An 11,797-nucleotide genomic window follows, 5' to 3' on the forward strand; every position below is an offset into this window, starting at 1 on the left:
AAACTGCTGGTTTGACTGACACTTGAGCCAGAGAGGGTAGTGTCTTCAGGAAGCCTCAGCCAAAATAACACTCACTCTCCGCCCAACTTAAAGGGCTCAATTGTACAACTTGGAACAAGGGGACCCCCATAGGACCAGTGACCTGACCATGAGGTCACTGCGGCGTTAAGAAAGAAAGAAAAGAAAAAACTGCTGTGAGTTCTTCCAAACCCATTAGTCCCCTTTCAGACCTGGCAGACCGGACACATCTGAACGTGTTCAAACTGCTGTTGGTCACGTTAGAGTTTCACTCTTCTTTTCGTCGCTTTGAAATTAAATGATGAAAGGTTTCAAAGACGCGGCCCCGGTGTGAACAGAGGGAAGTTGTAGTGTATGTGCACTGCAGCGTTGTGGTCTATTTATAGATCTGGCTTTTTTTTTCTCACTTTCATTGCCTTCACGAAGCTGTATCAGTTACGTCAGTCACCGCAGTTGTACACACAGGAGCACAACAATAATAGCACAGCGGTGTTAATCGGTGTTACTAAAACCAACCGGGACAGTTTGCGTTATTACATAGATGAGGGCAAGTGAGAATAAGTTGCCATCACAAACTTTTATGTGGGAGAGAGGGGTTTTTTTTGGCTCCCAGGTTAAAAAGCAGAGATTCCCAGAGGGACACCTTCTTTGGGGGCCTTTCCATTACTGAACAAAGGGTTGGAGTCAGATGCCAGTGTCAGGACACGGTGCCGCCTGCCGCTAATTTGTTAGCATATAGCGTTCACCAAATGACTGTCTGGGTCAAGCCAAGGTGTCAGGCCTTGACTGTATCCAGGGAAACAAACAATAACAAACGGAGGAATGCACACGTGACACTTCCTCACATCAGTCAAAGCAAAAGATTCCGAGATGAATCATTCAGTTACGATCTACACTGGCCTCCCTCTGTCACCTCTATTTTTAATTGTTCAAAATTAAGCAAAGGGAATTTTAATCTCATCTCCGTGGGTAGTAGTATCATTTTAGCGCAACATTCATATTATCTAATTCCAGTATAGCAGCATTTACTACTCTGTCTACTCTGCTGCCATGTGTGTGTGTTTCCACCGTCCACACGTTTCTGTGCAGAGGAACATTTTCACTTAAACAGGGAGCGCGTGTAGCCTGGGAGACACATATCGTAAAGTCGCAGGGTGCATGAATGCTGACAGCGAGGAACCTCCCACCGTTATTAATGGCTCGACCTATGAATGCAGGAGACCCCCGTGGTAACAGGATACTGTGGATTCTCCCACAGCAAGGAAAACGTCTGACTTCTTATCATTTTTAAGAAAAACATATTTTGACAAAATCTGTCTCAATCTCAACCGATGTGAATATCTTCATTTAATAATTGTGATAGTAATACGATAGACACAACAAGGAGTAAAGAGGGTGTCTTAATGTCACAGTGGAATGATCGAAACATCTGATGTGACTGAATAAAACATATCATTCATGATGTTGCTTAGCACTTTGAGATTGCTTTTAGCAATGAACAGTGCTCTATAAATGAAATGTATTATTATGTGAATAAAATAAATAGTGATATCACAATTATTCTTATGATAATCCTCACAATGTTGTGACTTTCTGAGACCTAATTTGTTTGAAAGCTGCCAGTGTTTGTTACCATTTTATTCACTGCACTTCACCCTGTGAAGATTGTCTTTGTCTAATTATAGACAGGGCGAGTTTCCTTTACAAACCCATTACAGACATGAGGTAATCATACAAGCAACTTGTGTCAACGATTCCCTTTGGCTTTCACCTCCGAACCCCGGGCCAACTGTTTACAAAGTGTGTGTCTGTGTATTTCTGTAAGTGTGTTTCCGCCATTGCTATCAGTGCGATGGGTGTGTGTGTGTGTGTGTGTGTGTGTGTGTGTGTGTGTGTGTGTGTGTGTGTGTGTGTGTGTGTGTGTGTGTGTGTGTGTGTGTGTGTGTGTGTGTGTGTGTGTGTGTGTGTGTGTGTGTGTGTGTGTGTGTGTGTGTGTGTGTGTGTGTGTGAGATAAATTGAAAGAGGCTGTTTGTGTGTTTTTTGTTTTTGAAGGTCAGCCAGGCTAGTCAACAGCTCCTTCTAGTTCACATCCTTCTAGTGCCAACTAATCTGCTGGAAATGAAATAGGGGGCATTTGACCCAGTCTGACGTTCACTCTGGCGATGACAGCGTCGCAGACATTGCAAGAGTCTATAGAGGCAAAGTTGTTCCTGTGATTCAAGCTGCTTTAGTCGAAAGACTCAACGTTTTAATAATGAACAATCACTTGTAGTTAATTCAAAATTTATGACAGAGGTAGAGAAAAAATTGCCAGTAATCAGTGGTTTGCTGTATTGCAGGTCAAATTTAGTAGTTTAGAAAATAGGGTCGGACAAAATAATGTTATAAATCATAAGATGAAGAAATGAAATTTGTCTTCCAGTATTACAAATCACCAATCAAGACTGCATTATGTCAATATGTACAGTGCATGATTTGAAAGTCAATGTTTTGGCACTTTGATTTGTCTGGAATTCAGTTTGATGGATTAACCAAAAACAGACATTCCTGTCTGGTTAGTATATTCATTACCAATCTCTCAACCGATTTTCCGGAAAATGTACAATACTAGGGCTGCAAGTAATGATTATCTTCAAAATCAATGAATCTGCAGATTTTTGTCTTTATTAATCCTTTACTCAATAAAACACCAGAAAGAGTCAGTGTTGTCAAATGTCTTTGTTTCGTCTGATGTCCCAAACCCCTAGATAATCAATGTCCTACAATGTTGAGACAAGGGGAAAACGGTACATTCTCACTTTTTGGAGGCTGCAGACATCAAATGTTTGACATGTTTACTTGAAAAGATTAATCAAAATAATAACAAAATAATTGCCAATTAATTTTGTGTCAAATCAAATTATTGATTGAACAAGTAATCGCTGAAACTCTAAAATAAATAATGAAAATAATGAGTCAGAGGTTAGGTAATCTACACTTGTAAAAAAAACATTAACTGTTCATTTCGCCCCATTTTAACCCAGACGCCATTGCCTGGTTAGTACTGAATTTACTTATAATGATATCTACACTCACCGGCCACTTTATTAGGTACACCTTGCTAGTAAAAGGTTGGACCCCCTTTTGCCTACAGAACTGCCTTAATTCTTCGTGGCATACTTTCAACAAGGTGTTGGAATCATTCCTCAGAGATTTTGGTCCATATTGACATGATAGCATCACGCAGTTGCTGCAGATTTGTCGGCTGCACATCTATGATGCGAATCTCCCGTTCCACCACATCCCAAAGGTGCTCTATTGGATTGAGATCTGGTGACTGTGGAGGCCATTGGAGTACAGTGAACTCATTGTCATGTTCAAGAAACCAGTTTGAGATGATATGGTGCATTATCCTGCTGGAAGTAGCCGTCAGAAGATGGGTACACTATGGTCATAAAGGGATGGACAAGGTCAGCAACAATACTCAGGTAGGCTGTGGCATTAAAACGATGCTCAATTTGTACTAAGGGGCCCAAAGTGTGCCAAGAAAATATCCCCCACACCATTAAACCAACACCACCAGCCTGAACCGTTGATACATGTTCATGTTCATTCATTCATTCATCGTCTACCGCTTTATCCATTTAAGGGTCGCTGGAGCCAATCCCAGCTAACATTGGGCGAGAGGCGGGGTTCACTCTGGACAGGTCGCCAGCCTATCACAGGGCCACATACAGAGACAGACAACCAGTCACTCTCACATTCACACCTACGGTCAATTTAGAGTCTTCAATGAACCTAACCCCTTCTGCATGTCTTTGGACTGTGGGAGGAAGCCGGAGAACCCGGAGAGAACCCACGCATACACGGGGAGAACATGCAAACTCCACACAGAAAGGCCCTGGTTGAACAGGATTCGAACCCAGAACCTTCTTGCTGTGAGCCGAAGGTGCTAACCACTACACCACCGTGCAGCCCTTTCATGTTGTTTACGCCAAATTCTGACCGTGCCATCCGAATGTCGCAGCTGAAATCGAGACTCGTCAGACCAGGCAACGTTTTTCCAATCGTCTATTATCCAATTTTGGTGAGCCTGTGCGAACTGTAGTCTCAGTTTCCTGTTCTGAGCTGACAGGAGTGGCACCCGGTGTGGTCTTCTGCTGCTGCGGCCCATCTTCTCCAAGGTTCGACGTGTTGTGTGTTCAGAGACGGTATTCTGAATTCCTTGGTTGTAACGAGTGGTTATTTGAGTTACTGTTGCCTTTCTATCATCTGCCCATTCTCCTCTGACCTCTCACATCAACAAGGCATTTTTGTCCACACAACTGCTGCTCACTGGATATTTTCTCTTTTTCGGACCATTCTCTGTAAACCCTAGAGACGGTTGCAGGGGAAAATCCCAGTAGATCAACAGTTTCTGAAATACTCAGACCAGCACGTCTGGAACCAAACAACCACACCACGTTCAAAGTCACTTAAATCCCCTTTCTTCCCCATGCTGGTGCTCGGTTTGAACTTCAGCAAGTTGTCTTGACCACCTCTACATGCCTAAATGCATTGAATTGCAGCCGTGTGATGCTATTTGTGTTAACAAGCAATTGAACAGGTGTACCTAATAAAGTGGCCGGTGAGTGTATACTTGACGGTATTAAAGATCCATGAAGGATTTCAGCTGATTTATATGTTCTATTTCATTTGTTTATATGTGCATTCTGTAGTGTCATCGTTGGCCCGAGTCACGCTCTTACTGAACACCTAGATGTGTGATGTACTGAATATTATCCACACCATGAGTTCTCTGCCTCTGATGTGACAAACCTGTGAGTCGATTAAACGGTGAAAAAAATCGTAGGTTGAACTTTGCACAGATTACAGTTTACTTTTTGGTCTCCACTCAACCACTGCATGTGGCTGAGAAGTGAGCAGCGTGTTAAGCTGCAGCTAATTATTAGTGTGAAAGTTTTGAACTGATAGAGCCTAAGCTGTGTTTATGCCGTCCCCCATTACCCGCTCTGCACACGGTCTCCTCACCCTGAGGTGTCTGGACCCGGGGCTTCCACTCTTGAAAGCGGATACCCTCACCAAGCTCTTTTGCCAGATCCTGGGTTTTTTGATAGCCCCCAATTTTAGCCCGCTGTCACCTTAACTCGATGTCCGATGCTTTTGCTGATAGGTAACAAGGCATGCGGGAGATGAAACTAGATACCTCAGATCCGGAGGGGCAGGGTTCCTTGGAATGACCCTCCCATCCCACGCCTCCCTCGGATTATCATTTCACCCCTTGATCAAGCCTTTCCCTTATTAAGTAGACTGTGTCGTCCAACATCCAGGCCAGGGGCAAATGCAGGGGGATCAGTTCTCAGGAGAACCACACATGGGTTATTAATCAAGGATGACGTCAAAGGTCTCATAGGTTAAGTTTTTGTTGATAACTTTGTTCAGTGATTCATTGAAGTGGGGGTGACTTTTACAGATCGGCAAGCAGAGCTGCGGAATCAACCCCCCGTATGAAAATGACTGAATTATCAACTCATCTTAGTAGAAGCTGAGTCGAGAGCAGAACACTTTTCTGCAGCAAGCTAAGGCCGGTCGCCCATCAAATTCCCAGGATTGTCCACAGTGCACATGCTCAAACATCCAATAAATGCTGCCCTATATATGTCCTTATAGAGCTGAGATGATGTTTCAATTCATTATACTTCATATCATTGTGAATTAGGTTTGGCTTTTGATTGTTTGGATTCCCATCTGTAAGTCAGAGCAATTTTGTTCGTTTAGCATGTCTTTCACTGGGTTTTACTTTGCAGGTCCCTGCAGAGTGAATATCTCCTATGTCATAATGCAAATGAGGCCCGTTCCTGTTGAATTCCATAGAACAATATCTGAACATTATCCGGCCAAATTTCATGCTGATAAAGTGAAGCAGAGCAAAGTTATAGGCTTTAGCAGGGACCTGGTCAGACGGACTCTCCACATTGGCAAAGCTGTTCCATGTGAGGTGTCCCACTGCAAAACTCATTTCATTTCACTTACACGTCTCTGTAAGTCTGTATTTCATCTAATACAAGTGTTTAAACAAAGAAAGGTGCTCATCTGTCTCTAAGAGCGATCTTTGTAGTGCGGCGTAATGACGTCAGAGCTCCCAGAAACAACAATTCTAAGGGCGGTAGCTCAGCAGCCCATTGGTCAATCTGAACGATTGACACGTCTATCGAACTGTCAGAGCCAGGAGAATCGACGGACAGCTTTCAGTATGACAGACACTCTTACGGATTTCTATGTTTTACTTCCTGACTGGTTTCTGTTCTTGGCAAGTTGGTAATGACTCTACAGCCAAATAACCCCCAAAAAACTGTAAAAAATAATGTGTAGGTTTTATTATTTTGTGTTTATTTTCTTCATAGGAAGAGTCATGTTCACTTGTTCTCAAGCTCAGTGTTAACTCCAATGTTTTCCTTTTATTTTTGCCCCTCACATGCCATGTCTGGACATGTTACAGTGAGCTGTACAACGTAAACACACCACTGAACCGTGATATCAGGTCAGGCCGAGTCCGGTGCCGCCCATCTGGACTGCAAAGTGTTGCCCACGTGTCTGATTAGCATTTCTCAAAGCCTTGGCTTCCTCGATATCCTTTACCCTGTGCCTGCCTATTAATAAATCTTCCTCCTGCTCCTCAAGCTCACAAACAGGGCCAATGCAAACCACTGGTTATGATTTTCTTCCTCCGTTTCTCAAAATGAGTTTATTTATTCTCAAGTGATGCTGCTGCTGCTGCCTCTGTTGGGGAATACATTTTGATGTATTTCAGTTGTGTAGCTTACGTTCAGCGTAAGTTTGTACACGACCATTTGTTTTTGAGCATTCCTCAGGCAACTGCTGAGCAACTGCTTTTGAGATGATGACATCACATACTGAGGTGAACTACCTATGGAGAATTCCGTTGCCATGACACAGTAAATTCATACATTACGTTTCTTCATTCACAACCTATTCTCTTGCAACAGTTATCTACCATAAGACCCCTTCATTTCAGTCATCATACAAACAAAAGATATACGAAGCTTACATGAATATTGGAAATGTAGCCTTAAAGTGTTTTTAATATTTAATTTGCAGCATGTATTCCTCTGGGCATATCATGTGCTTCACCTTCTGTGAATACAGCCCAATAAACTAGGCCCGTAGATCCATTTTAAGAATTTATACTCATGTTTGTGTCTGTATAGAAGCTGTATTTTCAGCTTTCACCAGAGCTGTAATTGAATCCAGCTCCAGAGCGACCCTCTGCCGTGGAACCTCAGAGACTCCTATAAATAAACAGGCGATGCTCCTTCAACACTTGCCTATATGGCACATGGAATGATTAGCTCATGGCAAGAGCCCTCTGATCTTACAGTGCGTGGCCACAAGTATTTTCTGTCAGCTATGTGCATCGCTTAACTCGCGGAGTGCGTCGAGAATGTGGTCTCTCAGGAATTCACAAAAGTTAGTCGGCCTATATACTGTATGTTGGCCTTATATAGGTTTGTTGTCACATTAATTACAAGAAAGACACCAGGATGTGAAGGGATTATGTCAGTAGGTCAATATGAATGCAATGATAGCTATTATTGTCATATTAATACTGTTGCACAAATGATGTATGTTTACCATGAAATAAGTTGAGTATATGCCATGTAGTGTATTTGGACTAAACTGCTAAAATGATTTACCAACATTTTTTTAAAGTATATCAAAGATCTATAAAACTCTCATTTATTGTCTTTGTTGTGAAAGTCCATTCTTGGGACACACTTGATTGTTCACTCTTGCTTATCTAATATAATATTTAATAAAGTGTGGTGGCTGTCATCTTAATGAGTTGAGATCTGTTTGGAAAGGCTGCTTCATGTAGTGGAGGCACAGTGACCAGGCCAAGCAGTTTTAATTGATAGGGTCATTGAATTATATTCCGGCAGCAGCTCCAGTGTAGATATTCTGGAAAAAGACCCTTCAAACATCAATGGGTCCTTCACTGCGTTTCCTGGCGCAAAGGTACCGCTGGCAAACTCTGACTCAGTATCGATTTAACACAACTCTCCTGAGGAACTTGCTGACTTGACAAACTTCTTTGAGACTGCACATCCACAGCGTTTATTGTATCTCATATGAAGATACAAGAGGTTATAGAAAATTATGCCGAAATCTCCTCCACACGAATCAGAGCAACACAAAAGTCCCACAAAAGTTTGATAAAATGAAAACACAGAATTTCTGCAAAGTTGTTTTCATTTCCCTGGTTGTAATCGCTGCAGTGTCACACAAATCACACAAGTTCAGTACCTGTGGTTCTGTCAGAAATGAAGGAGGTTATTGTGGAGATGTACACAACCCAATAATGTTAGTACCAACTGATTATGAGATGGGTTAATCAGTAACTTCAGTTTTTCCACAGCTGATACTCCTTGTATGTCATCAGACTCAGTTGAGTTTGAGTGTCTGATTGATCTTCTAGGAAAAGCAGGAAGAGAAAGGTACAAGGCCGAGAGAGCAAGGTTCAAAATAAATGAACCGTGATCTGATAGGGGTGGAAAATCACAGCCTTATAACCCACCACTTACGAGATCTATCTGGGATTTATTGTTAATAAATTGCGGCAGCAGATTGCAATTATTTGTCCAAGGTGACGTTTTGCAATGTCTTGTCCTATTTTGTTTCTTCTGGATTGAAAAGCATGAATCTTCCCACACACACCTCGTTTCTGAGAGGAGTTAGTGACACCTAGTGGTAGTTGTAGTCCACAGTCCATCTGATGGTCATGTAAATGGAAGCTAGTGAAAGTGAGAGGGCGTTAGCTTTAACAGTGGACACATTAAATGTGAGTATAATGTTGATCAGTCAACCAACAGTTTGTTGATAATAAGATGATCATTTATACTGGACAACCCAAATGAGGTAACATACAATTTAAAGCAGCTGTTAGACTGATATCTGCTTTTATTGTTTGTGGATTATTTGCTTTGTTCGGAGGCTGCAGATCGCTTTCTCTTCACTCTGAAGTATAGTGAGTAGGAGAGGGAGAGCCAGAGCATGTGTCCTTTATTACTTCACCATATCCAACATGCTGATGGGCTATGACCACTCTGTACGAGTCAGGCCAGCTGCCCTCGCTGTACACTAAGAAGAAGGCCAAAAGTCAGGGGGTGAACTGAAAGAGGGAGGGGCAGGTTGTCTCCTATTACTGCAACGGACGCCAGAACTCTGCCAACCTTGTTGTTCCCTTTCCAAATCCCGTCGCTTTCTGTATAACTACACACCTACACAGCCTCCTGCTTACTCCTCACCACTCCAAAACTTTGGGCCTAAAGCACCGGTGTGTGTGTGTGTGTGTGTGTGTGTGTGTGTGTGTGTGTGTGTGTGTGTGTGTGTGTGTGTGTGTGTGTGTGTGTGTGTGTGTGTGTGTGTGTGTGTGTGTGTGTGTGTGTGTGTGTGTGTGTGTGTGTGTGCTTTTATCTAGTGTGTTGGCCCAACCCCTCAAACTGACAACCAACAGCTCCTGGGGGATTGAGCTAATTATTAAAGGAGCGGTCATCACTAAAACACTCACCGTCAATAATGTTCCTTTTATTTCTCTGGCTATTCTAAGATTTGATTGATTGTAAGTAGGCTAAACAAAGTCCAATAACAGCTGTGATTATAAGAGCGTATGGACAGTTGAAAGACAATGTATCGCTATTTCGGAAAAATATTACTCATACATTTCCTGGAGCACAGTAACAAATCCCGCAGTACACAGCTCCTGCATTACAATTAGTGATTTGTTCGGGGGTTTTGCTGGATGGAATAATTATCACAATAAATCTGATAATTTCACAACCCATTTTTTCAGTAGATCCTCAGCAAGTTGAATAAATTATAAACTTTGCAATAATACACTGAACTAATAGTAATCACACGTTAGAGATCAGCATCCTTTCATGCAGTGTCAGTTATTGAGTCGCCCACTTTGATGGCTCAATTACTAGGTATGTTGTGTAATATTAGTGGATCATACTCTATTGCTCATATTTTATGGCCACCCTCTGCCAAGGAAACAAAATCCGCATCTTGGAAGAATAACTGCCCTGTGAAAGTTTGTCATACGAGTAGGTCGGATGGAGGCTAAAACACAGCTCTGCGGAGTGTTTAAATAGCAAATCTGTTAGTAGATTAAAACTGTAAATTACCATAACGTCAGATGTACCTGCTATCCTGTCCTCAAATGGGACTGGACAATTTTTTTTTCTACAGTACAGAGCAATTTTAAGAAACACAGCAATTAGACTTTAAAGTTTAGTGTGAATTTCAACAATGAGCCAGGAAACCACAGCATTTATAAGATATTTTTTTTAGCTCTTCATTCCATGTGGGCTTACATAGTTTACCTAAACATGCATTTCATACGAGAGATACGCAAATTTGAATTTTCCTGCTACTTTTTGCAGTTGATAGAAGAGGTCTTCATGTACCGGTACAAACAAATGAGCTGAATTTAAAAACTGTCTGTGGTGATGCTGATGACCTGCGGCTGCACTCGGTTCTTGTTGCAGCTGAAGAGCCAGGCTGCCCTCCTGTGGCGATAGCGCTTGGACAGCAGCACATAGAGCACGGGGTTGACGCAGGGGTGCAGGTATTGGAGCACAGTACAGATAAAGTAGAACATCTCCCAGGCTTGTCCGTGGTGATACAGCCCCAGGTACACACACAGCTCCAGCACATAACCAGGCAGCCAGCAAACTGAGAAGGTGGCAGCAGCCAAGAACACCATGACGGAGGCCCGGCGGGTGTTCCTGGCGCTGGACAGCGACATTACAGGGCTCTTGTGGAGGAAAAGAGCCAGACGGACATAGTTGAAAGCGATGACCAGCATTGGAACAAAGTAGTAAAGTACAAACTGGCTTAGCATCACTTGGTAGTGGTGCTCATGAATGGTTGGAAGGCAGAAGGTGAAGTCTGCCAGGCCCGGGACCAAGCTCTTTTTGTTGGCAAACATCCTCAGAGGCAGGCTGATGAAGAAGCTGAGGGCCCAGACCAGGACAAACATGAAGACGACCAGGTCCATGGTGGGCGGCTGGTACGGGTTGGTGATGATCATGGCGCGGGTCAAGGAGACGGCACACAGCGAGTAGGTGCTGGCTGCCAGGCTAAAGGCGAGCAGGAACTGGTAGACTTTGCAGGAGGTGTCGCCCAGCGGCCAGGAGTGGCTGACGGCAGAGTGCAGGGTGAAGGGGATGAGCAGGAGGGTGAGGAAGTCGGCCAGCGTCATGCTGAGTAAGAGGATGTCGAGGCGGTTCTTACGAAGAGTGTTGTACTTGGCAAACAGGGAGAAGACCAGCAGGTTGGCACAGAGCCCGATGCCCAGGATCACTCCACAGGTGCAGGCAAAGATCAGTCCATAGGTATTGGGAATAGCCATGTTATCACTGACTTCGCATCACCTTAAAAAGTCATATATGTTTTGGATTAGTCGAGAAAGGAACATAGCATAGTTTGAGTTGGTTGTACGTTATGGTCATTTTTCCAAACATTTCTAACTTTGGCTGGTTGCAGCTTTTCAAATTACATAATGTCTAATTATGTCTTTGTTTTAGCTTTTTTACAAAGTAAGCAACACTGAACAGTATCATGTTTCCTAGTGATCCCTAAAATACTCGCTTTCAGCTATATTGTTTTATCATGAGAAAAAAATCAATAACGTTTTAGAAATGGAACCAGATTTTTGTCATTTTGACAAACTCACCACAGTCTTTCCTCGCAGCAGCGTCATCGAGCTCATGT

At 42.9% G+C, this 11,797-nt stretch overlaps 1 protein-coding gene across 1 annotated transcript; it reads right to left on the reverse strand.

Moving 5' to 3' along the window:
* Positions 1–10,409: 10,409 nt before the first annotated feature.
* On the reverse strand, positions 10,410–11,452 carry LOC118315459 (galanin receptor 2a). The gene has a single exon (XM_035642747.2). It carries the CDS (start codon positions 11,433–11,435, stop codon positions 10,512–10,514), a length of 924 nt encoding a protein of 307 aa, XP_035498640.1. The 5' UTR covers positions 11,436–11,452; the 3' UTR covers positions 10,410–10,511.
* Positions 11,453–11,797: the final 345 nt, after the last annotated feature.

Source organism: Scophthalmus maximus, chromosome 7, assembly GCF_022379125.1.
Source record: "Scophthalmus maximus strain ysfricsl-2021 chromosome 7, ASM2237912v1, whole genome shotgun sequence".
Classification (NCBI taxonomy): Eukaryota; Metazoa; Chordata; class Actinopteri; order Pleuronectiformes; family Scophthalmidae; genus Scophthalmus; species Scophthalmus maximus.